At 63.5% G+C, this 27,516-nt stretch overlaps 6 protein-coding genes across 24 annotated transcripts; 3 read left to right on the top strand and 3 right to left on the bottom strand.

The window, feature by feature from the left end:
• Positions 1-491: 491 nt before the first annotated feature.
• TERF2 (telomeric repeat binding factor 2) lies at positions 492-6,478 on the top strand. Of its 17 annotated transcripts, none has more exons than XM_086848006.1 (12): positions 495-512; positions 669-942; positions 1,020-1,115; positions 1,631-1,761; positions 1,964-2,050; positions 2,550-2,696; positions 2,904-3,086; positions 3,126-3,436; positions 4,060-4,290; positions 4,749-4,834; positions 5,093-5,142; positions 5,580-6,478. In XM_086848006.1, exons 2-12 carry the CDS (start codon positions 750-752, stop codon positions 5,736-5,738), a joined length of 1,674 nt encoding a protein of 557 aa, XP_086704132.1. In that variant the 5' UTR covers positions 495-512; positions 669-749; the 3' UTR covers positions 5,739-6,478. The 17 variants fall into 17 exon arrangements, with proteins under 17 accessions (XP_086704131.1, XP_086704132.1, XP_086704124.1 ...); XM_086847998.1 differs by having other exon boundaries at positions 3,904-4,290; XM_086847993.1 differs by having other exon boundaries at positions 497-512; positions 1,583-1,761; positions 3,904-4,290.
• Positions 6,479-6,822: 344 nt separating this feature from the next.
• Positions 6,823-9,148, top strand: TMED6 (transmembrane p24 trafficking protein 6). Its single transcript, XM_023934439.2, has 4 exons — positions 6,823-7,425; positions 8,088-8,214; positions 8,370-8,521; positions 8,662-9,148. Exons 1-4 carry the CDS (start codon positions 7,153-7,155, stop codon positions 8,884-8,886), a joined length of 777 nt encoding a protein of 258 aa, XP_023790207.1. The 5' UTR covers positions 6,823-7,152; the 3' UTR covers positions 8,887-9,148.
• A 202-nt stretch (positions 9,149-9,350) lies between these two features.
• Positions 9,351-10,666, bottom strand: NIP7 (nucleolar pre-rRNA processing protein NIP7). The gene is made up of 5 exons (XM_086848081.1): positions 10,552-10,666; positions 10,201-10,287; positions 9,984-10,122; positions 9,763-9,903; positions 9,351-9,687 (listed from the first exon to the last, which is right to left on the bottom strand). Exons 1-5 carry the CDS (start codon positions 10,605-10,607, stop codon positions 9,568-9,570), a joined length of 543 nt encoding a protein of 180 aa, XP_086704207.1. The 5' UTR covers positions 10,608-10,666; the 3' UTR covers positions 9,351-9,567.
• Positions 10,667-10,724: 58 nt separating this feature from the next.
• Positions 10,725-14,782, top strand: COG8 (component of oligomeric golgi complex 8). Of its 3 annotated transcripts, XM_086848044.1 has the most exons (6): positions 10,725-11,038; positions 11,279-11,486; positions 11,611-12,423; positions 13,063-13,231; positions 13,368-13,566; positions 14,577-14,782. In XM_086848044.1, exons 1-6 carry the CDS (start codon positions 10,725-10,727, stop codon positions 14,704-14,706), a joined length of 1,833 nt encoding a protein of 610 aa, XP_086704170.1. In that variant the 3' UTR covers positions 14,707-14,782. The 3 variants fall into 3 exon arrangements, with proteins under 3 accessions (XP_086704170.1, XP_086704171.1, XP_086704168.1); XM_086848045.1 differs by lacking the exon at positions 13,368-13,566 and having other exon boundaries at positions 14,549-14,782; XM_086848042.1 differs by lacking the exon at positions 14,577-14,782 and having other exon boundaries at positions 13,368-13,727.
• Positions 14,783-15,226: 444 nt separating this feature from the next.
• Positions 15,227-18,946, bottom strand: VPS4A (vacuolar protein sorting 4 homolog A). The gene is made up of 11 exons (XM_086848068.1): positions 18,816-18,946; positions 18,382-18,493; positions 18,162-18,309; positions 17,988-18,049; positions 17,642-17,761; positions 17,374-17,530; positions 16,624-16,772; positions 16,457-16,538; positions 16,161-16,380; positions 15,914-16,054; positions 15,227-15,625 (listed from the first exon to the last, which is right to left on the bottom strand). The coding sequence occupies exons 1-11, from the start codon at positions 18,834-18,836 to the stop codon at positions 15,524-15,526; spliced, it is 1,314 nt and encodes a 437-aa protein (XP_086704194.1). The 5' UTR covers positions 18,837-18,946; the 3' UTR covers positions 15,227-15,523.
• A 1,019-nt stretch (positions 18,947-19,965) lies between these two features.
• Positions 19,966-27,043, bottom strand: SNTB2 (syntrophin beta 2). Its single transcript, XM_086848049.1, has 7 exons — positions 26,527-27,043; positions 23,000-23,210; positions 22,384-22,594; positions 21,781-21,923; positions 21,449-21,645; positions 21,184-21,365; positions 19,966-20,986 (listed from the first exon to the last, which is right to left on the bottom strand). The coding sequence occupies exons 1-7, from the start codon at positions 27,041-27,043 to the stop codon at positions 20,894-20,896; spliced, it is 1,554 nt and encodes a 517-aa protein (XP_086704175.1). The 3' UTR covers positions 19,966-20,893.
• Between the last annotated feature and the right edge of the window lie 473 nt (positions 27,044-27,516).

The following is a 27,516-nucleotide window of genomic DNA, read 5'->3' as shown; positions in this document are numbered from 1 at the left end:
CCAGTGCCTCCGCCCTCAGGCACCGGCTCTGCTTGGGAATTAGCGGGATCGCTGGGAAGACAGGACTTCAAATTCATTACCCTGAGGGACTGTGGGACAATCTATGCCCCAAAATCCTGCCCGGGGGACCTGTTTTGCTGTTCCAGGGGCGGGGAATTGGCAGGTGGCTGGAGCACAGGAGAGCGGGGGTTGTCTGGAAGATCAGAATAAAGTCAAACACTGTGCCTGCGCTGGCAGGGTGGCACAGCCAGGTTTTACGGGTTTAATAACCTCAGGCGTGCTCAGGTGAGACACTCGCTCGGGGGACTCAGCACTTACAGGTGGGCGTTTCCCTGCTGTCGGTCCCGGCGATGGGCAGCGGCCGGTCCCGAGCCCCCGGGGACGCGGCTGCGGCCCTGCCCGCACCGTTCCGCCGCTCCTTCTCCCCGGGGCCCGGCAATTCCCCTCCGCTCCGCCAGACGGCGACCAGCCCCTGCCGGCGGGGTTAGCGCGATGCACGCCGGGAGCTGTAGGCGCGACGGTGTTAGCGCGATGCACGCCGGGAGATGTAGGCGCGAAGAGGTTATTGCGATGCACGCCGGGAGATGTAGGCGCGGCGGGGCTAGCGCGATGCACGCCGGGAGATGTAGGCGCGGCGGGGCTAGCGCGATGCACGCCGGGAGATGTAGGCGCGGCGCCGGCTTTATCAGGCCTCGGGCCAAGCGTTCCATGGTGGTGTCGTCACTTCCGGCGCGCGGGCTCCCGGCGGGATGGCGGCGCGGCGGGTGGCGCGGCAGGAGCGGGACCAGGAGCCGGACCCCGACCCCGACTGGGCCGGGATGGCGGCGCTCCCCGAGAAGACCGTGAACGGCTGGGTTCTGCAGTTCTACTTCCACCGCGCTATAGAGGCCTATCGCTCCGGCCGTAACCGTGATTTCCGCCAGTTCCGCGACATCATGCAAGGTGCGCGGGGCGGGGCCGGGGAGCGGCGGGGCCTCCAGCCCGGGCTGCTCCGGCCTGACCAGCCGTTTGTCCCGCAGCGCTGCTCGTGCGGCCCCTGGACAGGGAGCCGGAGATGGCCCAGATGCTCCGGATAATGCAGCTGCTGTCTCGGGTCGAGGAGGGCGAGAACCTCGGTAGGTGCCCAGTCCTTCCTGCGAGCTCTGGGGACCCCCGGTACTGCTTGCATCCCGCTCCCTCCTCCCCCTGTCCTGTGTCCGTGTCCCTGCAGCTCCCGGAGCTTTGTCCCTGCTTAGAGCTGGGGTTCTGGGGGTGTCCCTGCGGGTGAGGGGTCGCTGTTCGTATCTGTCTCACTGTGCGGCAAGAGCAGCGTCTGTGGCAGCCCGAGGCTGCCGTGTTGGACAGACACATCACCCTGGTGACTCCTGCTTAGCCTCAGCTTCCAAAACGCTCCTCTAGGTCAGTGCTGGGCACCTGGGAAATTCTGGAGTGCTGCTTCTGTAATTTCCTGTTGCTGCTGGGGGGCAGGAATTGCAGTTCAAACACTTGGCAGTGCTTGGTGGCTGTGGAATTTGGAATTTGTGGTGCACCTGTGTGGGTGGACGGCTGCCACCTGTGCAGGTGAATAACCAGCTCTCCGTAGGGAAGCGCCGTGACCCCCCAACAAAAGTGTGGATGCCAATTCTTATAGATTGCACCTTCGACAAGGAGTCAGAGCTGACCCCACTGGAGTCGGCCATGCTCGTCCTGGACTTCATCCGTGAGGAATTCTCTGTGGCCGACAGGACGATGGAGGCTGTGCAGAAAATGGTGAAGGAAGCTGTAAGATCTTTTTCTTTCTCAGTGAATATGTTGTGCAGCTTTTGCCCCTGGAAAGGCTGTGTGTGGGTGATGGTGAGAGCCGCCTCACGTGCAGAATTCCCTCGTTATCTACAAACGCATTCCTGCAGTGATGTGGGAGTTCTGCATGGAAGTTGGCCCTGAGTTGTTCCCTGCTTCAATCTGTCCTTGATTTCCTTTGTAGGCTGTGGTTGTTTGTATCAGAAACAAGGAGTTTGAAAAAGCTTCCGATATCGTCAAGAAGCACATAGGGAAGGAGCCCAGAAACCAAGTGAGTCCATGCTGGAATGAGGTGGGAGCTGCTGGTGTGTCTGATGTGTCCTTGGGGTGAGGAGGCCAGAATGGAAGCAATCCTCCTGTAGTGCTGGTCCCTCAGTGTTGCATGTTTGGATTGTCACCTTGGAGCCCCTCTGTCACTCACCTGTCCTCACACACCTCCACGGGCCTTCCAGGCATCACCATTTATCCCTTGATGAACCTCCAGCTCACCTTCAGAGCAGGTTCTGGGAGCAGCAGCAGTTCCCATTCCTGTTCTGCAGGCACTGGGGTGCTTGGGCACTGCAGGCAAGGAAATAAGGTAGTTCTGCTCCTTGGTTGCTCTCCTGATCCTCTGGCCTTTTCCCAGCCTCAGCTCAGTGTAGATTGGTTGTGCCTGGAGGATGCCAAACAGGAAAGGCCCAGTCCTTGCCCACATCCAGGCTGTGGCTGTCACTGATTCCCTTGTCCCTGCCCAGAGTGTTCTCACCTGATCTTATCAATCCCTCCTCTAGAAGAAGAGGAATGAGTGGCTGGCTGTCATCCGGGAGAAGAACCCCTCTCATCCAAAGGTCAAAAACTTCTCCTACGAGGACTTCCAGCAGAGCATCTTTGAGTTCCTGAAGGGCTACGTGGACGACTCGGAGCCAGCGCTGCTGACGGTGCGTGTCCACCCCTCTGCCCCGGGGATCCAGGTGCCTGATTACAGCAGGCTAAACCTGGAACACGCTAAACTCAGACCATTCCTAAGATGTTTATATGGTCAAACACCTTTTTCAATCCATGAAATGCCTTTGGGAGGGGATAAAGTGGAATGGGAGCATGAGGAATCATCTTTGTAACAGTGCTGTGCTTTTTCTTTCTCCAAGTTACTGAAAAGGACCTTGAATTCAGAACACGCCGACAAAGCAAGATCCTCACTAGGGACTTGTGAGTTTGCAGATGGGCTGAAGGACCAGGCAGCAGCTCCGGAGGCCACAGGAAGGGCAGAGGGCCCAGCCAGAGCTCCAGAGGCCTTGGGAAGGGCAGAGGGCCCAGCCAGAGCTCCAGAGGCCTTGGGAAGGGCAGAGGGCCCAGCGAGAGCTCCAGAGGCCTCAGGAAGGGCAGAGGGCCCAGCCAGAGCTCCTGAGCTTGCAAGGGCAACAGAAGACCTGGAGGGAGCTGCCAGGCCTGCAGAAAGGGCAGCTGATCCCACGGCAGCTCCAGAGATGGTGGCAGAAGCCAATGGCCCAGCAGCAACTGTGGAACCTATGGAAGTAGTCAGTGACCCAGCAGCAACACCTGAACATTTAACAGCAGCATATGACATCCTGCAGGGCACTCCAGAGCCTATGGAAATAGCTAAAGAACCAGCAGCAGCAACCCCAGAACTCCCCAGAGTGTCCACCAGGGAATCACAAAGGTGGGCAGAGGAGTCTGGCCTTAGACTGTGGATGCAGTGTGGCCACAAGTTCTCTTCCAAGGGGTAATCCCCTGTGTCCAGGCAGCTCCTAATTCCCCAAATGCCTGCCCAGGCCAGCCCAAAGGTGTTGGTGCAGGACTGTGGACCCCGGGAAAGGTGTTGTGGTGGTTTGGTTCAGTTGCTGGCAGGAGGTGCTGCTGTGACCAGGGAGGGGGCGGTGGCTGCTCTGGTGGAGCAGGTGGAACAGCAGGAGGCAGTGGAGCCTGAATGTGTGCTGTCCATCCCCGCTTCCCGGGGCACCGTGCCGTTTGGGAGGGAGGACTGCAGGCTTGGGAATGCCCTCTGCTGTAGGTCTGCACTGCGGGGCAGGAGCTGGGGGTGCCCGTGGAGGGGAAGGCTGGATGTGGGGGCAGCAGAGCTCCCTCAGCGCTTTCCCTACAAGCCGCTTGGTTGTGTTTATTTTATAGGCAGCCCCCCGGAGCTGTAACCTCGTACGGCATTTCTGTTCTGAGAGAAGCTTTCAAGATCCTGTCGGACTCCAGGGACTCGGACACCCTTTTCACCAAACTGGATGAAACAGACTTGCCTTCCCCCAAGCAACTGTCTCCTTCTGTATCCCACAGAACCAAGAGATGCAGAGAAGCGGAGAATCAAGCTTCTGAGACCTCAGAGCCTCCTGAAATACCCCATAAGATCAAAAACTTGTTCAGCATAAGCAATCTGATCGTGGATTTGGACGGCTCATCCAGCAAGTCGAGCGAGTGCCCCGACTCCTCCCAGGAGCACGTGGTCTCTTCCGCTTCCAAACCTGCTCTGAAATTGCCTGATGAGCCCTTGTCTGCCCCGAGTGAGAAGTATGAAGCCCCTCTCGTGTGCTATTGTCTGCTCTGCCCCATCCTGTCTTGCTGATGTTGGTAGCCTGAGCACCAAACCCTTGCCCTGTGTCCCAGGAGGAGTGCTGACCTCATTCCCACGTGGAACTGGGCACAGCAAACTCTCTCTTGTCCATGTCTGGCTTTAAATTTAATTATGGGTTAATGGACAGGAGAAAATTACCAGGTCTTGCTGATAGTGAGGTGCTGCAGCTGGTCCTGGCAGGTGATTCCAGTACAAGTAATGCCTGATTTTTCCACACTTCTCCCAGCTTCAGCATCACTGGCCAGAGTCTGTAGGAGCATCCTTCTCTTGCTTCCCACCTCTTGAGAAATACGGTGTCCAGAGGCTGGCCCTACTTGCTTGGTGGCCTTGCACCTGCTTCCCAAAAAACCTTTTCCTGGGCCAGTAGCCAAAGTAAAACCTCACCTAATTTCAGGTCCATCCAAGCAAGGTGGAACAGCTCCTGTGGCACGGAGGAGAAGGACAGCTGGAGTGACGAGGATGAGCTTTTTGCAAATGCAGGTATGAAAATTCCCCTGGCAGGGATTACCTGTGCTGATCCTGCCATGGGGGTCACCCACAGGGGTCTTGCTGCTGCCTGGGGGACTGAATTTTTGAAATCCCAATCCTGTGGAAAAGCTGGGATAAAGGAATTGGGGTGTATTGCCTGTCCCAGGGTGCTCTGACTGCACAGCTCAGCAGTTAAGCCCAAGGCAGCCTCTTAAGGAAGTCTGTACCTCCCAAATTATGGGAAATGTAACTCTCTCCCTTGTTTTCCAGCATTACTTGAGAAAAGCAATGTCTCCAAGAACTCCAGCTCCAAGAAACAGGTATGTGGAGCCTTAGGTGCTTCCAGCAGGCCCTGCAGTGGGGCAGTGTCCCTGCAGTCTCCATGGTGAAACAGGCTGGAGCTGTGTCCTGCAGGGCACTGGGAATGTGCCTCAGTTCCCTTTGTCTTGATGGCTCAGAGCAAGGTTTGCCGAGTTCCCCTCATGCTGGAGTGTTCAGAGTCTTGTTCAGGTGAGGGACACACATCTGGCAGCTGCTAACCAGGAGCAGGCCCCACTTTGGTGCCACCAGGAATGCTCCTCCTGACCCGTAGGAAGGCAGCTGCTGCACCACATCTGCAGTGCTGGAGTGTTGTGTGCAGCTGCCAGGACCCGTCTGCCTTCCCTGCTGTTCCTGGCACGGGTGGTGAGGGAAGGAATCGGCAGCAGGCTCTCTGCTGTGCAGCTCCTCCCTGCAGCTGCTTCCTTGCTCTTTGCAGAAATGGACCATGCAGGAGAGCGAGTGGATCAAGGAAGGGGTGAAGAAGTACGGAGAAGGGAGGTGGAAAGCCATTTGCCTCAAGTACCCCTTCGAGAACCGCACCCCAGTGATGATCAAGGACCGCTGGCGGACCATGAAGAAACTGGGAATCCTCTGAAGTTGGGAGCCACGGGAGATCCTTTTTCTTTTTTTTTGGACCTCGGTTTGTTTTTTGGAAGCTGGACCAGAAAGCTGTCTGTGCCAGTGTGGGCTGCCCCTCTGACACCAAAACCATGACTGCCAGGAACCCGGGAGCCTTGTGCTCCAGCTGTGTCTGCAAAGATCAGTGTGCTGCAGGTGGCAGGGGCTCTGATGCCTCTCTACATAAATTTAGAACCACCTGTATTGAGACTTCCTTGTCCACCTGACCACTGCAGACTCTGGAATGAATCCCAGGTGTTTGCTCTGCTCAGGTGTGATCAGCAGGGTGATCTCATAGGTGGAATTTTTTTGTGTTGTCTGTTCTGTGAATCACTTGTTTCATGTTTGCCACCACTCCCTTGTGGAAGAGAGGCAGCACTGACTCCCAGAGCTTCTCTGGGGAAGAGATCCAGGTACTTGGAATCTTCTTTTTTTCCCCCATTAATTTCTGCTTTGTAAATTACTAATCTGTGGGGAGCAATTCCTCCCTCCCAGCTGTGAGGCTTTAGAAAGCCAATTACTTTGTGTTTCAGTACCTGGACCTGTTTGTTCCCAAGCTAAAAACTTCAGATGTGTCTGACTTTGGTCATGTTTTCTTTGCACTTTTCCTGGTAATATCCTTGCTGTATATGAGCTACAAGGCTGCCACATGTTCCTGCCTTCAAGTGCCAAAGCTGGAACAGTCATTTGTAAAATAAAGTTTTTGTGTAATAGCAAGAGTTGTGAAAGTGTAATTTCTACCTCGTGGGTGGAAATGCAGCAGAGGGACAAGGGCTGCTTTCCCTTCCCCTCTGCGAGTGTTGGGTCAGGAGCAGCACTGCCCTGGAGCTGTGACATGCCAGTGTAAATGGGAAATGGGAGCTTCTGCATTAGATTCCTGTGGAAAAAGCTCAGGGCTGATAAAGGGGCACTTTCTAAACTTAGAAACTAAGTTTCTCTTGGCTGCCTTCCAGCAAAGCCAGGGCTGGGAGAAGTCTTGTCTAGGAACAGCTGCTTCCCCCTTTGTCCTTCAGCTGCAGGTGCTGCCGTCCCCTGGCCATGCATTTTCCTCCCCTTCTGTCGATCCTTTCCCTGGAGAGCCCAGGGCAGCAGGAGCACCAGGTCAGGGCTGTGGGCCACTACCGGCCCTGGCGAGGCAATGCCAGTCGGTGGTGTCCTGCTGGCAGGAGCTGTGTCCTGCTCCTGCCCTCTCCATGGCAGGCTGCTGCCCTGAGAGCAGAGGGTGTCCGAGCTGCAGGCTCCCCTCCATCCCTGGCAGCACAGGGTGTCTGAGCTGCAGGCTCCCCTGAGAGCACAGGGTGTCTGAGCTGCAGGCTCCCCTCCATCCCTGGCAGCAGAGGGTGTCCGAGCTGCAGGCTCCCCGGAGCCCTGGCTGCCTGGCAGCGTGGTTAATGATTGATTACCCCCCGTGCCCCGTCCTGCGCTGCCCTGCCCGGGGAGCGAGTGCTGGAGCCCAGGGAAGCAGGAGGATGCTGCTGCTGCTGCTGCTGGCGCTGCTGGGCCCCGCTGGCTGCCCCAGGACAGAGCCCCTGAGTGGCTCCAGCCAGGAGCCGCTGTTCCGCGGCGCCGATCGCTACGACTTTGCCATCGTCGTCCCTGCCGGCACCGTGGAGTGTTTCTGGCAGTTCTCACACCAGGGCGGCAACTTCTTCTTCAGCTACGAGGTGAGTGCTGGGGACGTGTCCTGGGAACGGCTGTGCTGGATCCATCCCTGCTGCTCCTGTGCCTTTCTAAAGCAGCATCGTGGAACAGTTTGGGTTGGAGGGATCTTAAAGACTCGTTTCCTTCCAGCCCCTGCAGGGACAGGGACAAGGACACCTTCCACTATCCCAGGTTGCTCCAAGCCCTGTGCAGCCTGAGCGTTGACACTTGCAGGGATGGGGCAGCCACAGCTTCTCTGGGCACCCTGAGCCAGGGCCTCACCTCCCTCCCAGGGAAGAGTATCTTCCCAATATAATCAACCTAATCCCTATCCACCATCGATTTTTAAACTACCTGGTTTAAACCCATGAAGAGGTGCTGGGAGCTCCAGCATTGTTGGAAACTCTGCCCTCCGCTGCCTGGCCAGGGGCTGCGGCACAGCTGAAGGTCCTGGCACAGCCTGTTCCCGAGCTCTGTCCCCTTCCCACAGGGAAACTCCAGCCCTTTCATCTCCTGTTTACACTGGGCTGGCTGAAGGAAAGCCAGGACATAGCTGTGCCTGGCAGTGGCAGCTTCCCCCTGGCTCTGTGCTTTGCAGCCCCACAGCAACACATCCCCAGGGCTTGGCACAGCTCCCTCCCCAACAGTGACCCACAAATTCCCCTCACGTGTTCCCTGCCTCCAGGTCCAGCGGGCAACGGGGATTGGCAACAGCAGGAGCATCCTGGTCACAGCGAGTGATCCCAATGGCTTCCAGCTTGGAGTGTCCCAGGACGTGCGAGGACAGATCAACTTCCTCACCAAGGACACAGGTTCCCCCAGTTCCTGCAGCAGCTCTGAGCCTGCCTGGCCAGGGCTCCCCTGAGTGCCCATTGCTCCTGCCAGGGGAGGATGAGGCTCGAGCCCTCAGGACGTGTCTGCCTGCTGTCCTTCCACCCAGGGACCAACAACCCCCTTCCCTCTGCAGGTTTCTACCAGCTCTGCCTGGACAACCAGCAAAACCACTTCGGCCTCATGCAGGTGTATCTCAACTTTGGCGTGTACTATGACGACTTCAACATGGAACACAAGCAGCCAGCAGAGAGGAAGGAGCTGAACGACACCCTGGAGGCAATTGGGGTGAGGGTCAGGGAGCCCAGAGGGTGCCCCAGCACAGCAGCGATGGCCATGTCCTGCCCAGGACACCAAACATTTGCTCAGGCTGAGCTCAGCACAGAGCCCCACGGGCAGCTCTGAGTGCGGCCCTGCCTCTCCTGCAGGTGAGCATCCAGAGGCTGCAGATCCACACCTTCCACATGTGGCGCTTCTACAACTTCGCCCGGATGCGGAAAGGGGCCGACTCCTTCCTCCTGGAGTCCAACTACAACTATGTCAACTGGTGGTCCCTGGCCCAGAGCTGTGCCATTGTCCTCTCCGGGGTGCTGCAGCTCTGCTTCCTCAAGCGCCTCTTCCACACACAAACCTCGGGCAGCCACAAGTGCTAGAACAGGGCAGGGACCCCCCTGCAGAGCCTGCCACTGTCCCACCACAGTCAGAGGAAATGCTGGATCCTGCTTCCAGGAGGAGGCTGCAGAGTTCCCCCTGCTCCTGCCTCATCTCTAGCCCTGACACCATCCCGAGAAAAGTCAAAGGCCACCCTGTCACCTGAGTTCTGTGTGGCTTTGTCACGTTTCTATGATTTAATGGGCTTTTTCTACCAGACTCCCAATAAAAGAACCCCTGGCAAAGTCTGGGGAGCGACTGCTGCCTGCTGCTGCTATCCAGTCTCTGTGAGCTTAAACACTGCTGGGGCCCTCTCTCCCTCTCCCTCTCTCCTTCCTGAAGCTTATCCTCAGCCTCTGAGGTTCCCCCCAGTCTCATCAGTCCCCACACACACCCCAGTGTCACATTCCCCCCAAGAGGGATAAGGACTGATTCCTCCTGGGTCTCCACACCAGAAAACAGGCACTGAAAAAAGGAACAGGCTTTATGTGACAGGGCTGGGGTCAGGTCCCCTCCTCCTGTGCTGGCAGCACCCCCTGAGGGCCCTGGGGCTCTGTGCTGGCAGCTCCCCACATCTCCAGCCCATTCCAGGTGGGCTTCCCGCACCCACAGTGCAGGACAACGTCCGTTCAACCCCGGAACACTCACAGAGCATGAGGGTCCCTGGGGCCCCCGAGGGTCCCTCATGTCAGCGTGTCCTCGTTCCGCACGTATTCCCCGACGTCGGCCTGGTGGAACACCACGATGGCCAAGGGGTCGACCTTCCTGCACTCCTGCGTGGACCTGGCAGCCACCCCGAAGCCCTGGGGGATGAGGGGAGGTGAGGGAGGTCGCCCACCTCGCGTCCCCCCCAGCCCCAGCCCCGGCCAGGCGCTCACCAGCGGCACGTCGGCCATGGAATACACCACGACACCCTGGTACTGCGCCGTGCTCTCCGTGATGCGGCCCAGCCCCGACTTCAGCACGTGGTTACCGTAGAGGAAGGACTGCTCGGAGCCCGGCTTCACCCACACCTTGGACTGCGAGAGAGGGGCAGAGCCGTGAGGGGCCGTGAGGGGCCGTGAGGGGCCGTGAGGGGCCGCTGCAGGCCGCCACCCACCTTGGCGTAGGGCGCCAGGAAATCCAGGGCCGTGACGCTGAGCCGGAACTTCTGGGACTTGGTGAACTTGCCGAAGCAGGTGCCCGGTGCCACCAGGCTCTCCCGGGGGATGCTGGCCGCCAGCTTCAGCAGCTTCTCACTGCGGGAGGGGAGCAGGGCAGCGCTGGGCCGGGCCCCGCGCCGCGGGCCGCCCGCTCCCCGCGCCGCCCGGCCTCACCTCAGGTAGTACACGCGGTCCCGGTGCAGGCGGAAGCAGTAGGTGCCATCGGGCCGGTCCACCAGCAGCTGGATGTTCTCCCCGATGCTGCAGGGCCGCACCCCGTGAGCCCGGCCCCGCCACCTCCGGGGCCCCGTCCGGTCCCCGGTGACACCACCCCCTCGGTCCCCCCTGGACTCCCCGCTCCCCCGGATCCAGCCCGCGCAGCCCTCCCGGTGCCCATCCCTCCTCCATGCCCGGTCCCGCCCGGTCCCCGGTGCCCGTTCCTCCCGGTCTCCGTCCTGTCCTCGTGCCCGATTCCCGGCGTCTCGCCGGCCCAGCACTCCCGATCCCCCGGTCCCGGCCCCTCACTATTTCCCGAGCTTCTCGAACACCGCCCGCGTCTCCGCCTCCGTGAGCGGCCGCATCTCCCGCGCCGCGCACGCGGGGCCACCGGGACCGGATGTGACGGAGCCGGAACCGGCGGTAGCGGAAGTGACGGAGCCGGAACCGGCGGGCCCGGAGGTGACGCGGCGGGCCCGGCGATGGCGGCGGCGGCGGAGGAGGCGCGGCTGCTGGCCTGGCTGCGCGGCCCGGCGGCGCCCGGCAGCCCCGAGCTCGCCGCTTATGTGTCGGAGCTGGCGGCGCTGGGGCTGGCGGAGCTGGGCCGGGAGCCGGCGCGGTTGGCGGCGGAGCGGGAGCGGGTCGGGGCCGAGACTCGCCGCCTCGCCTTCGAGCACTACCGAGCTTTCATCCGCTCCGCCGAGTGCACCGGCCGCGCCGGCCGCGGCTTCGGCGGCATCGAGAGCCGGCTCGGCAGCCTCCTGGAGCGGCTGCCCGCGCTGCAGGACGCCTGCCGGTGCGGGACGGGCACCGGGCACCGGGAGCGGCGGGCAAGGCGCGGGTGGGAACGGGGCAGGATGGGCCCGGGATGGACCGGGCTGGGCAGCGAGAGGTCCCAGGGCTGAGCCCACTAAGGGCCGGGCCAGCTGGGGCTGGGCAGGAGGCAGCGCCGGGAGCGGCCGGGGCTGGGGGAAGGGTCCCCGGAGCCAGCCGTGGCGGGGGGGGCTCGGCTGCTGATGCCGTCCCGGCCCCGCAGGACCTTCATGCGCGATGCCGAGGCCATCGCCTGCAGCCGGCGCATGAACAGCCTGACCCTGAACCGGCACACGGAGATCCTGGAGATCCTGGAGATCCCGCAGCTCATGGACACCTGTGTCCGTAATGGCTACTACGAGGAGGCGCTGGAGCTCACGGCCTACGTGCGCAGGCTGGAGAGGAAGCACAGCAGCATCCCTGTTATCCAGGTGAGCCCTGCGCCCTTCACCCCGTTACTGAGGTGAGCCCCGCGTTGTCCCACCCTGGGATCCGGGAGCGCCCTGTGCTGACCCGGGTGAACCCCGCGCTGGACGAGGGCTCTCTGTTCCCCAGAGCATCGTGGAGGAGGTGCGCCAGTCAGCCCAGCTGATGCTGAACCAGCTCATCCAGCAGCTGCGCACCAACATCCCTCTGCCCGCCTGCCTGCGCGTCATCGGCTTCCTGCGCCGCATGGACGTGCTCACCGAGGCCGAGCTGCGCGTCAAGTTCCTGCAGGCGCGGGACGCCTGGCTGCGCTCCATCCAGGCCTCCATCCCCGACCACGACCCCTACGTGCACATCACCAAGACCATCGAGGCCTGCCGCGTGCACCTGTTCGACATCGTCACCCAGTACCGCGCCATCTTCTCTGACGAGGAGCCGCTGGTGCCGGCCGAGGCGCCCGGCGAGGGGGCCATCTTCCACGGCTGGGTGCTGCAGAAGGTCTCCGAGTTCCTGCGGACGCTGCAGCGCGACCTGGAGCGCGGGGTGGGCGGCCGGCTGGACTCGCTGCTGGGGCAGTGCATGTACTTCGGGCTGTCCTTCAGCAGGGTGGGCGTGGATTTCCGTGGGCAGCTGGCCCCCCTCTTCCAGCGCGTGGCTGCCGAGGCCTTCAGGAAGGCGGTGGAGGAGGCGGTGGAGAAATTCCGGGAGGAGATGAATTCCTACACGCTGATCTCGGCGCCAGCCGTGCTGGGGGGCGGTGCAGGAGTGCCGGTGCCCACAGCCCAGCCTGGCACGCTGCAGCCCCCCATGGTGCTGCTGGATTTCCCACCCCTTGCCTGCTTCCTCAATGGGCTCCTCGTTGCTTTCAATGACCTGCGGCTCTGCTGCCCCATCGCCTTGGCACAGGACGTCACAGCCTGCCTGGACAGTGCCCTTGGTGAGGTGAGCCCAGGGGATGAAGCTGGGACTTGTCCTGTGAGATCATGGGGCAGGTTTGTTCTGAGTGGGTTGGGATCCTCCAGTCCAACCGCTCCCCCAGCACTGCCAGGGCCACCCCTACCTTATGTCCTCAAGTGCCACGTCCCCACAGCTGTTACATTTCTTCAGGGATGGGGATTCCAACACTGCCCTGGTCCAGGACTGGACAGTTCTTTCCGTGAAGAAATTTTCTTAATATCCAACTTCCCGTGGCACAGCTTGAGGCTGTTTCTTGTTGTCTTGTCCCTTGTTCTTGGGGATCAGAGCCCAGCCTCGCCCTGGCTGCCCCTCCTGCCAGGGAGTAGTGGAAAGCAGTAAGGTCTCCCTCAAGAGTCCCCCTGGCTGCTCCTTGTGCTTAAGCTCCTTCTCCAGCTCCATTTCCTTCCCTGGACACACTCCAGCCCCCCAGTGTTTATCTCAGAGTGTCCCAGAACTGACACCAGGATTCCAGGTGTGGTGTCTCAAATGCCCAGCACTGGAAGATGGGCAGAGCCCTGGTCCTGTGGCCACGCTGTTGCTGGTACAAGCCAAGTGCCATTGACCTCCTTACCCACCTGGGCACGTGGCTGTCATCAGGTGACCCATCTGCCTCTCTCTCCCTAGGTGACCAAAACCATCCTGGCCTTCCACCGTGCTGAGGAGGCGGCTTTCAGCGGGCGGGAGCAGGAGCTCTTTACCCAGTTTTGCACAGCCTTCCTGGAGGACCTGCTGCCCTACCTGAACCGCTGCCTCCAGGTGCTTTTCCCTCCAGCACAGATCGCACAGGCACTGGGTGAGATCTCGGGTTTGGTTTTCGTTGCAGGGGGTTTCCCTTCTCCCTGGCACTGAGCGGGCCCTGCCCTGCTCTCGCCCCCTCCTGGGCTCTCGTTGCCCGCAGACCCCCTGACCCCTCTCTCCCCATCCCCAAGGTGTTCCCCCCACGCAGCTGCAGCGTTTCGGCCGCCTGGGCCGCATCGACGTGGCTGCGCTCAGGGAGCCGCTGGCTTTCCTCCTTCCACCGGCACCGGGCGAAGAGAAGCTGTCCCCGGAGACCGCCCCGGACCCGGAGGGGGAACACGCGGCCGTGCCCTCCGAGCCCCCGGAGAGCCCCTCCGGGGACGCTGCTGCGCTGCCGGGTGCGGCGGTGGCCACGGGCTAACCGGGCCGCGGCGGGGCCCGCCCGCGTCCCCCGGAGGGGCCGCCAGGGGGCGCAGTGGCGGCGGGGTGCGCGCGCACGCGGTGCGCCATGGCGGCGGCGCTGGGGCGGGCGGCGGGACGGGCCCTGCCGGGACGGGCCCCGCTGCTCCGGGCCCTGCCGGGACGGGCCCCGCCGCTCCCGGCCCCGCCGCTCCCGGCCCGCGGCTGCGGACACGCGGCGGGGTGGGACCGGCGGGAGCGCTCTTACTGGCGGGCGCTGCGGCGGCGGGTGCTGGGCCCGCCCGTGCCGCCGTTCGCCGCCCCGGTGCAGGTGGGAGCGCCGGTGCTGCGCGGCGCCGCCGCCGCCGTGTCCCCGGAGCAGCTGGGCGGCCCCGAGCTGCGGCGGCTGGCGGAGGCGCTGGCGGCAGGGCTGCGGGGCCGGCCGTGCCTGGGGCTGAGCGCTCCGCAGCTCGGGGTGCCGCTGCGGGTGTTCGCGGCGGAGCTGCCGCCCGCCCGCTGCTCCCGGTACCCGCCGGCGCTGCGCCAAGCGCACCGCATCGAGCCCTTCCCGCTCCGCGTCCTCGTCAACCCCGCGCTCCGCGTCCTCGACAGCCGCCTCGTCACCGGCCCCGAGGGCTGCGCCAGCATCCACGGCTTCTCCGCCTACGTCCCGCGGCACTGGGCCGTCCATGTCTCCGGTACGGACCGACCCGCCCTGTCCCGGGTGGGAACTGCACCTGCCCCTCTCTCACACGGTCCCCTTCTCTTCCCCGTTTCCCGCAGTCTCTCCCGGGTCCCCCAACGCTCACACGGCTCCCTTAATTCTCTGATGGGTTCTGTCCTCTCCCGGGTCTCACCATTCTCTCACAAATCTCACCACACACCGATCCCTGCTCTCACAGATCCTCCCACTCACACGGGTCCCCTTTTCTCCCCTTCATCACCCCCCAACCCACTGCTATCCCGGCCGCAGGTGTGGATGAGCTCGGGGTGCCGGTGAGCTGGGAGGCCTCTGGCTGGGCTGCCAGGATTGTCCAGCATGAGATGGACCACCTGGACGGGATCCTCTACATCGACCGCATGGACCCCCGCACCTTCACCAACGTGGGCTGGATGGAGCTGCTGGACTGACCCTGCTGAAAGAACCAGCGCAGCTCTGGGGGCTCCCACTCAGCTTTACTGCAGCCAATACAGACCTGTGGCCTCAGCGTGGCTCCGGCCCTTCCTGCCCACCCATGTGCACAGGGAGACAGCCGGGGTCTGCCCCACACTCCCCCGGGCACCGGGAATCCCTCTGTGGGTCTAGGAACAACCTAACCTGCTGCCAAGGCTGTGCAGGGCAGAGGCAAAGGGGGGATTCTCTCCCCTGGGGCTTGTTTGGGGTTCATGGTCACAGTGTGGGCAGCAGCAGGGCTGAGGGGAGCCCAGGGACTGCACAGGGGTGTGGGCTGGTGGGTGTCATCAGCTGTTCCATCCAAGCAGCCCCTGCTGTAGGCACAAATCCCTGTCTGGGATGGCCGGAGCGTGAGGAACCTCTGCCCCCTCGGGACAGGCAGAGGCCTTAGCCCTGGGTCATTGCATTTTGGGGGGCTGGGGGCTGGGCTGAGCCCCCTGGTAAGGGCAGAGCCTTGGGGAGTGGCTGGGCACCAGCTGAAGCTCTCAGATTGTTTTTATTTTCATATAAACAAGACAGAACCCAAAGCAGCATTAAGTTAAAAAATAAAAAAAAGAGCAGGAAGAAGAGTGGAGCGCAGCCAGGGGGGGACCCGGCCGCCCATGCTCAGACCCACCCCCGTAGTGTGAGCCCCCCGGGCCGTGTCCCCGCGCCTGCCGGGCGCTGCAGTGCGATGGGGCAGGAGCGAGCGAGCACGGGTCGGTTTGGCACCGCCGGGGAGGGGGGCACAGCGGGGCCTGCAGCTGCCCCAACCCCACACCCCCCATGCCCCCCTCAACCTTCCTGTCCAAAGTCCTCCGTGAATTTCTTCACTTTGAGGAGATCCTCGACATTGACGGTGGGGCGGGTGGTGGCCAGCGAGCGCAGCATGTCTGACTGCAACACAGATGGGTGGGCACGGGGCTCAGACCATGGGCGTGGGATAGGGATCCCCCATGGCAGTGGGGCACCTCTGCCCCATGGCAGCAGCACTGACCGCAGGTGGGAGCTGCCTGGCAGGGCCAAGGCCCCTTCCTGTCACCCAGCCATCCTCCAGGGGACTCAGGACTCCAGGGGGGTAGACTGAGGGTTTGCCCACCCCCAGGAGCCACAGCCCTGCCTGACCCTTGGCCTGGAGGATGAACAGGGAAGTGGCCAGGCCAAAGCTGTGGAGGGGACACTTACCATGCAGACAGTGGGCTCCATCAGCTTGTCACTGGGCACCTCCATCCAGGTCATCTCGATGGCCCCAGGGTCACCGGGCGAGCACGGCGTCAGGAGATCATCCACGAGGGCACCGGGAGTGGTGCGGGAGGGGCCGCAGACCTGCGCAGAGCCACGGCACGTGGCACAGAGCTCGGGGTGGGGGGACAGCAGCCACAGTGCCCGGCCCTCCCCAGGACCACCCTGGGCTGTGGCAGCCCCCACTCACCTTCTTGAAGTGCGTGGCCGACTGCACCTTGCGCACGGGCTGCATCAGGGCGTCCCGCACGATGATGCTGATGTCGGCCCCTGAGTAGCCGTCGGTCTTGCGGGCGAGCTCCTGGATGTTGGCGTCCGTCAGGGAGTGCGGCGTGTTCCCCAGGTGCAGCCGGAACATCTGGGCCCGCGCCATCTCCTCGGGCAAGGGGATGTAGATCCTCTTCTCGAACCTGGGGGGCACAAGGGGTGAGCCCCAATGCCAGCCCTGCTATGGGGCTGGCACAGGGGGCTGCGTCTGGGGCTCACCTTCTCCTGATGGCTGAGTCCAGCACCCAGGGGATGTTGGTGGCACCCAGCACCAGGATCCCATCGCTGCTGTTTCCCACACCTGCAGGCAGATGGCTCAGAACAATCTCCAGGGATTCTCTGAATCCCCAGGTTGTGGCTGCCTCGTCCTGCTCCCACCCACCCACCTTGCATCTGCACCAGGAACTCGGTCTTGATGCGCCGGGCTGCCTCACTCTCGTTCTCGTTGCGGGAGCCACACAGTGAATCCACCTCGTCGATGAAGATGATGGAGGGCTTGTGCTGCCTTGCCAGCTCAAACAGGTTCTTCACCAGCCTGGGAACAAAGCAGGGGATGGGGTCCCCCCTCAGAGACCCTCCTCAGCACCACCATGGCAGCCCCACGTTCCTCCCATCCTGGGAACCCCACTCTGGAAAGGGAAGTGCCACATCAGGGGCTGTGGGGCCCCTCAAGGGGCTGTGCTCTCCCCTGGACCCTGCTGGCAATTAAAGTCTAATTATAAGGTACCAGAAATTAATAATGTAGAGTTAAGTGTAATTATGACTTGCTCACAGCCTGGCAAGGGTGGGCCCTCCTCGAAGTGAGCTGTAAATGAATTCTGAGCACAGACAGATGGGAAATCTTCAGGTAAGAGCTGCAACTCTGGAGAGCCCCAAAGCTGCCCCAAGCTGAAGCATGAGAGCAGTTAATCAAGACAAGGAGACAGAATCCAGTTAAGTGTTAGAAGACCCCAGCTTCAAGTTGCTGTTGGACTAAGAGGTCTGTAAAGATGGGGGGCACAGGCAGTGAGGGAAGAGGCCCAGGGATTGCTTTGTTCAGACTCTCTGAAGGCACCAGCTCCCAATTATTTAACATCCCCGTTACTGAGGCTCCCTGGTGCTGGTGGCACGTGGCCATGTCCCTGCTGCCAACTTACTTCTCACTCTCCCCCAGCCACTTCGACATCAGGTCAGAGGATGACACAGAGAAGAAGGTGGAGTTGTTTGCCTCAGTGGCCACAGCCTTGGCCAGGTAGGACTTGCCGGTGCCAGGCGGCCCAAAGAGCAGGATCCCACGCCAGGGCGTGCGCTTCCCTGCGGCAGAGACCGGGGTCAGGCCTCCCCATCCCGCACCCAGATCCCTGCTGGGGTCACCCAGGGAGGGGTCACCTCCTGCACAGCCCCCTCCCACTACCATGGCCTCACCTGTGAACAGGTGTGGGAATTTGATGGGCAGGATCACAGCCTCCTTCAGGGCTTCCTTGGCTCCCTCCAGCCCAGCCACATCGCTCCACCGCACGTTGGGCTTCTCCATCATGATGGCACCTGTGAGGGTGTGACTCTGCTCACATGGTGCCCCAGAGTGGGCACGGAGAGCAGTGAGAGCCAGAGACCCTACCCACACCCGCAATCCCGCCTCCCCTCAGCTGTTTGGGGTGAGCAGGCCACAGGAACAGGCCCCTGGGCCTCAGCCCCACAGCCACCCCTCAACAGGGCTGTCAGTGAATCCTCTTCAACCCCAGAGGATCGAACCCACCACAGCCCCTCTCACCCATCAGCTGCTCCTGCAGCTTCTTCTTCTCAGGGTTCTCGCCCTCGCTGTCACTGTCGCTCCTGGGGACAGGGAACAGGGTTCAGGTGCGGGACTGGCACTGGTGTGGCAAGGAAGGTCTTGCCAGCTCCGCAGCCAGACAGGGGATCCCCGCCACCCTCGTCCCCCACGCACCCCTTGTTGTCATTCTGTGCTTCTTTGACAGGCTTCTTGCCGTGCTTGTCCTTGCTCCGCAGGTACTCCTTCAGCTTCTCTGCCCGGTCCAGGTACTGCATGCACTTGGCTCGGATGCTCTCCTTGGCCTTGTCGCTGTGAGCCTCATCTGCAGGGACCCCCAGGCGTCACCCGGAGCCCCCCGAGCGCCGGAGCCCCCCGAGCCCCCGGCCGGACTCACATTTGATGGCGTGCAGGAAATACTCCACGGCGTGCTGGTACAGCCGCAGTGCCTCCTCGTAGTTCTTGGCCTTGTCCTCCTCAGTGGCTTTGGTGACCAGGTCGATGGCTTTCTGCGAGGGGGCAGCGCCGTGAGCACCGGGGCCGGGCGGAGCGGAGCCCCTCCCCACCGCCAGGGCCCGGCCCGGGCCCGCTCGCACCGGGGCTCTTCCGCTGCGCCCACCGCCCTCCCCACCGCGCCGGCACCGGGGCTCAGCGGGGCTCGGCGACCTCAGCGGGGCGCTGCACCGGGGCCGGTGAGGCCTTCCCCCGGCCGGCACGGCGCCGGGCCCCGGTGAGGCCTGTCCGCCGGGCCGTGCAGAAACCCCGCGGGAAGAGGGCGCGATGTGGGCGCGGCCGGAGCCCCAACCCCGTCCCGGTGCCCGCAGTCGGTACCTGCAGGGTGGACGTTGTCATCGCATCGCCCGGTGCGGCCGCTCCGGCGGCCCCGGGACGGCGGCGGCGGCAGCGACTGCGGCTGCGCCCGGCCCCGCGCCCCCTGCCGGCCCCGCCGGAACCGCGGTGAGGGGCGGGGCCGCGCCCCCCCCGGTGCGCGCGCGCGGGCCCGCCCACAGTGGGCGTGGCTTATTTAACAACGCCCATAATTATTATGTAATGCTGGAGGCGTGGTCTCTCAGGACACGCCTAATTGAGTGATGTCATATTGTGACGTATGATTTTATTCATCCCCGCCCATTGAGGCCCCGCCCCTCGGGCCCCCAGCGCGCGGGAACGCCCCAAAAACACGGCAACGTGTCTGTGTGTGTGTGTGTGTGTGTGTGTGTGTGTGTGTGTGTGTGTGTGTGTGTGTGTGTGTGTGTGTGTGTGTGTGTGTGTGTGTGTGTGTGTGTGTGTGTGTGTGTGTGTGTGTGTATATTGACGTGTGTTTGTGTGTGTTTATGTGTGTGTGTGAATATTGACGTGTTTGTGTGTGTTTATGTGTGTGTGTGAATATTGACGTGTGTTTGTGTGTGTGTGTGTGTGTGTGAATATTGACATGTGTTTGTGTGTGTTTATGTGTGTGTGAATATTGACGTGTGTTTGTGTGTGTTTACGTGTGTGACTGTTGATGTATGTTTATGTGTGTTTATGTGTGTGTGTGACTATTGCCGTGTGTTTATGTGTGTTTGTGTGCGTGTGTTCATGAGGTTATGTGCGTGTCCGTGTGTCTGTGTGTGTGTTACACGTTCATGTGTGTGTGTGCGGGCCCAGGTACACACCCCTGTGTATTTGCACACACGCTGCACATGTGTACGGTATTTACCTGTGCATACACACACCCCCCAAACACCTGCAGGACCTGTGCCCACTGCTGTACCCACCTGTCCCACAGCTGAACTGGCCCTGCTGCCCCTGCTGTAAAAGTCGTCTCAGCCCCTTCAGAAATCCCCACAGAGGCCCTGCCCCAGCTTCCCCAGAGACCCCCCCATTCCTTCCAGAGACCACCCCCCAGTCCCTCCATCACCCCCAGAGACCCCCCCAGTCTCCCCAGCTTCCCCAGAGATTCCTCCCACCATCCCCACGCCAGACTCAGTGAGACCCGGAGTCCCTGGAAAAGGCAATCTGATATAAATAGCGATTTACAAAGAATACAAAAATAGAAGGAGGGGGGGCAGCACCCCACGGCACCCCCAGCCAGCACAGCCCCCCCAGAGGCAGAGAACCGTGCAGGAGTTTGGCTGGGGGGTATTGGGGTCCCGGCAGGAGTGGGGGGAGCCCTGGGGGTCACACTCTGGCCCCACCTGGGCCCCCCAGCCCCCAGGGTGTGGGAGCTGCCCCCAAGGGGAGGGAAAGTACAAAAAGCGAAAAGTGCATCAATCTACGTGTCCTGCCCCGGGGAGCCCCCGTGGAGGGGCACAGGCAGCAGTGGCTGGGGAGGGACAGCCCCGGGAGGGTCCCCTGCAGCCCTAGCCCCGGGCAGACACGGCGTTTGTTCAGCCTTTGGGACATTTGGGGGTCACTGCTGGGGGACACTGGGGCATGGGGAGGAGGCCAAGCCCCAGGGAGCAGGACCCTGGGCCAGAGCATCCCCTTTGCACCCCTGAGTGCCCCCTGTAAGATAAATGTGTCCCCCCACCCTGAGCAGGGCGTGGAGACCCTGTCATGCAGCAATGGGGGGTCCCACATCCCCAGCCCTGTCCCATGTGGGGACAATGTCACCTCTTTGGGGAAAGCCCCCAGGCAGGGGGGGCCGAGCTGGCCCCGCTCCAAGGCACAGGCGGTGAGATCAGTGATGGCTTCAGCCCCGGGGGATTAAAGCTGGTGTGGGTACCCCGACACCCCCGGGGCATTGGGGGGCCAGGAGTGCTGGTGTGGGGCAGGAGGGGCTCTTCCCCCACAGCCATCCTGCCACATTCCCAGCAGGTCTCAGGGCAGCAATCCCAGCCCCAGCAAGGCACCGATGAGGCAGGAGAGGTTGGGGGGCCCTCTGTGACCCCCAGCTGGTTCGTGACAGGGCGAGGGGGCTGGGGCACCTATGCCAGCAGCCCCATGCGGGTGACTTTGGCCGAGAGGAAGGTGTGCAGGATGAAGACGATGGGCTTGGGGCAGGAGTGCAGGTCCAGTGCCTGGGGGGAGATGGAGAGCGGTGTCAGCCCCACACCCCACTGCAGACACTGGGGATTGCAGGGCTGGGGGTTCCAATCAGCCAAACCCGGTGGGTCTGGGAGCTGGGATGCTGCAGGGATGAGGGAAAGCAGGAGCAAGCAGGGGTCCCCTGGAGGAAGACCCCCAAACGAGGGGGTGAGCCTGGCTGACTCCTCACCAGCTCCCCCTCGGGGCCCCCGAAATCCAGGTAGAGGGTCCTGATGCCGTCGTCCGCAGACATCTTCAGCCGCTCGTAGGGGTAGCGGAAGAGGACGCTGGAGCCCGGCACGTCCCGGGAGATGGTGAACCCGCCCTCGTAGTGGATGGAGAGCTGGACCTCCTGCCCAGCCAGAGTACAGCCTGCGGGCACAGCTGCTGTCAGCCCCCGCAGCCCTGGAGGGGAGCACAGGGGAGCCAGGGGCTCCCAGCACGGCGGCACTCACCCACAGTCACCTCCTTGATCAGCTCGGCGGCGGCGTGGCAGCCCTGCACCAGGACGCGCGTCCACGCCGACAGGTCCCGGTGGGTCTCCACGCGGAACACGTGCATCTCCACGCCCTGGCGAGAGCCCGTCCGCGTGGCGAACGTCAGATCCGAGCCCAGCGCGGGCGAGCGGCGCCCGGAGCCCGAGTGGACCAGCCTGGAGGGGCAGCGGACAGATGGGGGTCAGGGGTGCCACGGCAGTGCCGGCACCACGTCACCCTGTGGGCGTTCTGGTGTTTCTTCCCTGCTCTGAGGCAGAGGCACGGCCCGAGGGGGCCCAGCCCCAGCTCACCTGGTGGCCACCAGCGGGTAACTGTGGCAGGGCGAGGCCCAGGCGTCCCTGGTCCAGGGCATCCCATCGTACAGCAGCAGGTCCTTCTCCGTCACTGCCATGAGCACCGGCCGCCACTGCTGCCGCCCCCCGTCCAGGCGCGCCTGCCGGCCACCGGGGCACCGTCAGGGGTGCCAGGGGCTGCAGGCACCCGCCACAGCCCAGGATCCCAACCCCTGAGCCCATGGTCAGATGGACCCCAGCCCAGTGGTTCCTCATTGCCAGGCAGCATCCATACCACTGCCATCCTGGGAAACCAAGCTGGGAGCAGCCCCCAGGGGCCCCGCTCACCACGCTGCCAGGGCTGGCTGCAGCTCTCAGGCAGTGAAATCATGGAATAGGGAGGGTGTGATGAGCGGTTCCATCTGGAAAATCCCATTAGGAGAAGGGGCTGAGGGCATGGGAAATGCTGCCATCACTGGGGCACGGCTGGATGGGAGAGCAGCAGAGCCAGCGCCCAGGCTGGGCTCTCTAGCTGCATCCACAGCCCCAGTGGCATCCTTGGCACATTCCGTGGGCACTGCTGTCCCTGGGAGCACCCCGGCACATCCCACCAGTGCGTACCTGCTCAGCCAGCCAGGCGATGTGCTTCACCTCCCGGCCTCCAGCCGTGGGGCTGCCAGAGCCCAGCGTGGCATTGAGCTCGGCCAGCACCTGGGGCAGCAGCGCGGTGATGTTGGCGTGCAGGGCACTGAACCAGGCGTGGGCCGTGGCCGTGTCCCGGCACCGCAGCACCAGCGTGTTCCGGCTGTCCGGCGAGTGCAGCTCGATCAGCCTGCGAGGGGACGGGGACACGGCCCGGGGTGGGACATCAGCACGGGCCGAGTGAGCCCCTGCCTGTGCCCAGCACAGCAAACCAGCTGCACTGCTGGGGCTTTGGGGCTTCCCCAGTGCACTTCCATCTTTTCCAGCATTTTTACTCCTCATTTTAAGGCAGAGGGGCAGCCAGGGGTCTGGGAGGGAACATGGCATAGCCCTGGCCAAACCCTCTGGAGGGTCCTGCCACAGCTCAGTGGTGAAGCAGGGGGTCATGGCCTCGGTGAGGGCAGCCCCCAGCTGTGCCCAGGTGTCTGTGGGCTGCAGGGACCCTCACACTGGCACTGGTGGGCAGACCCAATCCTGCCCTGGGGGTCTTTGGGGATCTCCCACACCAGCACCCACCGGCAGCCCCTGCCCTCACCTGTTCTCCAGGTCGGGCATGCTGAGGTTCCGGGCGGCAAAGCACATCTTGAGGGGGATCACCTTGCGGTCACGGGGCCCCTGGTGCTGGGGGGACCCCGAGTCCTCGCTGCCACTCAGGCTGGGGGACTGCGGGGCCGCCCCCTCCCACGGCAGGTCTGACACCAGCGACGGCTTCTTGATGTAGGGGGTCACCTCCCGCATGAACTTCACTGGGGGGAGTGGGGGCACAGTCAGGCCTGGGGAGGGTCCTGCACCCCCACACCACAGCCCCGTGCCCCAGGGTTGATCTGACAGGATGACGTGACCCTCACACACCAAGGCTTGGAGGGTCTTGGGGGGTCCCACCCTGTCCGGGTCAGGGACGTCCCGAGTGAAGGACGAGCTGCCAGCACCGTCCCACTGCCAGCGTGGCTGTAGGAAGGGGAAGGCGCCACAGGACAATGGTGCTGGGCAGGAGGTCAGGCTGCAGCCCATCCTGGTCCCATCCTGCCCTGCCGCTGGTGGAGCAGCCAGGACTGTGCCCGCCAAGTTTCCAGCACTGCTGGGATGCTGAGCACTGCCGCTCACGCCCCGACGGCAGCGAGGAGGGCGTGCAGGGCGAGGAGGAGGGTGTGCAGCCAAGACATCCCGGCTCCACGCGCCTCTCCAGGCCGGGAAGGAAGGAAGGAGGCACCAGCTCCAGCTCCTGCTCCCCCCAGACTGTCCCACCCCAGCAGCTCCCTGCTGACAGCAGCCCTGGACCCCTGCCTGGACACGGCTCTCGGCCGGCCCGCGCCAAGCCCCGGCAGCCAAGGCCGAGGGAGGGACGCGCTGGGGACAGAGATGGGGCAGTGAGAGGGAAAACCAAACCAAAACAGCAAATACTGCACTGCACTGGGAAGCAAGTGGTGAAAGGATCCTGGAGCCGGCACAATGCCATGGCCAGGCCCTCTGGAGGGGGAGCAACACTGGCGGTGGGGCCCAGGCTGTGCTGCTGCCAATCCTTCACTGCGAGGCTGCCGAGCGGGAAGGGGGAGCGAGGACGGGACAGCAGGGATGGGGAGTGGGCAGGAGACCCCAGCCCCGTGCCTTCCCACAGCTCTGCTGAGGCACGGCGCTGCCACAAGGTGCCTGCCCTTGCTGTGGGCAGCACACGAGTTAATATTAGCTGCCGCCGCGCTGATCCCGGGATTACCGCTGTCCCCGCACCCCTAATCCCGCGGCCGGGCCGGGCAGGGCAGGCAGCGCTGTGGGCAGCGGCACGGCCGGCAGCTCCCGCTGCGGGGCCGCTCGGCAGATGTTTGCCAGATGTGGGCAGCTGCCTCCAGCGCTGGGAGGGAGCTCAGCCCATGGGGGCTCCAGCTCACAGCGCTGTGACCCTGCGGTGCAGGCACTGACCCCGGCGAGTCAGGAGGGTGCGAGGCCAAGCTGGGCAGCCAGCAGCACTGGAGCCTGAGCGCTGTGCCAGGGCGCTGCCAGAGGAGTGTGGGTGCCCCGTGGTGAGTGGGAATGGTGGATGCCCAGGACTGTGTCTGCCCATGGTGCGGGCAGAACTGGCTCCCAGGTTTCAGTGGAGACAGGACATGGAGCACCTCATGCCAGCAGGCACATGGCTGGCACTGGGGTGGGGGCACCTGCAACCTCCCCTTCTGCTTCTGGCGAGCTGGTGACCGGCACCCAGCTGTACCAGCACTGCCACTGCTGCCCCGGCACAGCCACCATCACCCGGCACAGCCACTGCCGCCCCACCCACGCGCTCACCACAGAGGAAACCCGGCTGTCACCTGCGCCCCTCGCCTGTCCCACCACAGGAAGGCGGCTGCACGGCTGCACAGCAGCAGGCTGAGCCCCCTGCTCCAGCAGGCAGCACCGACCACGCTCCCCGGGCAGTGCCCATGGCCGGCACTGCGCCCACAGCTTCCCGCACGGGCGGAAGGGCTCCCTTCCCCCAGGGCAGCAGACGGGCCTGTGGGTGCCCGGGGAGGTGCTTGGCGTGGGCCCCGAGGCCAAACCCAGCCCCAGGATGGGTGACACCAGCCCCACGGAGATGCTGGTGCTTCTCCCTCCACCACCGGCACAGAGCCCGGGAGGAGCTCTGGCACCTGCCAGGGTGGTCACAGCTCCAGGGCTGCTGAGGAGGGATGGGGCACGGCCAGTGTCCCCCACCAGCTCCTCTCCAGGGCCCGCTGATACCAGCTGATCACCAGATGGTCCCAGCACAGCCAAGCAGCAGCAGTGCCCAGCTACAGTGAGAAGGGAAAGGAAGGGAAAGGAAGGGAAAGGAAGGGAAAGGAAGGGAAAGGAAGGGAAAGGAAGGGAAAGGAAGGGAAAGGAAGGGAAAGGAAGGGAAAGGAAGGGAAAGGAAGGGAAAGGAAGGGAAAGGAAGGGAAAGGAAGGGAAAGGAAGGGAAAGGAAGGGAAGAGGCGTTTGTCGTGGTGCCCATGCCCGTGGCGGAAGCGAAGGACAAACAGACCGGGGGGCTGGAGCTCCTGCGGGACAGGATCAAACGAGAGCAGCACGAGGAAGGACGCGCTGAATCAGGCGCGGGGTCCCGTGGGGACTCGCGCTGTGTCCTACAGCAGCCCCCACCAAAGCACCAGCCGTGGCCAAACAGCCCGTGCCAGCTGTGCCCACACCAGGGAGCCCAGCACAGAGTGCCAGGAGCACACGGCAGAGCGGCAGCACCCGTCCCTGCGCCCAACGGGCACCGTGTCCATGGAGCAGCCTCGTGCAGCGGAGGACGGACGTGCCGGGACACCGGGACAGTGCGTGTGGCACCAGAGCACTGCACGGCCACCCTGACCCACGGCACAGGGGCTCGTGTCCTCGCGGTGCCCCGTGGCACGAGCGCCGTGCCGCAGCGCCGGGCTGGGCAGGTCCTGCCCGAGCTTGTCGGGCTGCCGGGAACAGGTCGGGCAGGAGCCGGTGGCTCCGTCAGGCCAGTCCCGAGCCAGCCGTGCTGCGGGCACAGGGCCCACGGGGACACCGAGCCTGCCAAAGGGACCCGGGCAGACCCTGAACCGGCGCCCGGGGTCACAGCCCTCCCTGGGGACAGCCAGCCAGCCTGGGGGTTCTGCCACCAGGGATAGGGGACAACCTGTTCGGGGGGATGCCACAGCCAGGGGACACCAAGTCTACCCTGGGGGACCCCACGTCTGTCCCCAGATCTGTCTCTGAGGCACACAAGTCCGTCCTGGAGGGACACAGTCGGTGGAAATGTCCTGTCCTTGTCCGCAGCTGTGCGGGGTCCCCATCCTGCCACAGAGGGACAGCCCGACAGGGGGGACACCCCAGTCCCTGAGCCCGTGCCCGGGGGGCCCGCCGTGGGCTGGGGCTCTTGGGGCACACACACACACCAGGACTGCGGTGGCGAGTGGCGTCCCACACCCGGAAAAGGGACCCAAAGGGGCTCTGGGAGTCCGGTGACAGCGGCAGGGAGCTGTGGTGGGAGCCGGTAACGGCGGGGGAGCACCAGGGCGGGGGACAGGCGAGCAGCAGGGGCCCGTACCGGGGACTCGGGGGAAGAGGAAGGGGTTTAGGCGTTACCTTCAAGGATGACCTCCCTCCCGGCTCTCTTCAGCGCCTGCACAGCTTGATCGTGGGTGGCATCGCGGAGATCGACGCCGTTAACAGCGAGGATGGCGTCGCCTAACCGGAGCGCCCCGCTCCTTTCCGCCGCCAATCCCGGGAAGATCCGTGAGATCAGCACCGGCATCCGATTCTCCCGACCTCCCTTAATGCTGATCCCGAGCCCTCCCGCCTCCGCTTTCACCACCCGCACCCTCCTCACGCCACCGGGTGCCGCCGCCTCCGCGTTGCCGTTCACCACGCCGTTCACCACCGACGGATCGCCGGTTCCCGGTTCCGCCGTTAAGCTCAGCGTTTCCCCGGTCAGTTCCGCCGACACGCGGACCCAGCGTTCCCGCAGGAGCAGCTCCAGCAGCCCCGTTTTACAAGCCCGGGTCCACACGGCCATGCCGCCGCCGCCGCCGCCGCCGGTCACCGGGGAAGGGGCGTGGCCTGGAGAGGAGGGCGTGGTTTGTGACCACGCCCCCGCCCGCATGGCGCGCTGCGGTAGGCTCTGAGCCACGGGGGGGCCGGGGTGGGGCCGCCCCGCCCCCGCCCCGGCTCCACCAATCAAAAAGGTGGCGGCCGAACAGCCGCTACTCTGATTGGTCGCGTCGGAGAGCGGGCCCCAAGAAGCCACGCCCCCGCACGCCATGTCTGGCGCCGAGATTCATTTCGCGCGCTGCGATTTATTTCACGAGCTGCGCTTTAAATCTCCCGTATTCCCCGGGGATCCCCGATTCCTCTCCCTCCGTGCTGAGGGAATGACGCTTCCCTTCCCCACGCAACACCCACAGACCCCCGTCCTTAGGGAATGAGGCTGCCCGGCCCCTGGCAGCACCCATGGACCCACCCGGCTGCTGGGGAGAGAGAAGCCAATGCTGGGATTAGACATTGGAAGGGAAAAGGGAAGGAATTTGGGGTGTCACCTTGTCCCCGCAGCGCCGGGGAGGAGAACTGGAAGGACAT

The sequence above is a fragment of the Cyanistes caeruleus genome, chromosome 12 (assembly GCF_971803275.1).
Source record: "Cyanistes caeruleus chromosome 12, bCyaCae1.hap1.1, whole genome shotgun sequence".
NCBI lineage: Eukaryota > Metazoa > Chordata > Aves > Passeriformes > Paridae > Cyanistes > Cyanistes caeruleus.
This window is presented reverse-complemented; position numbering and strand designations above follow the sequence as displayed.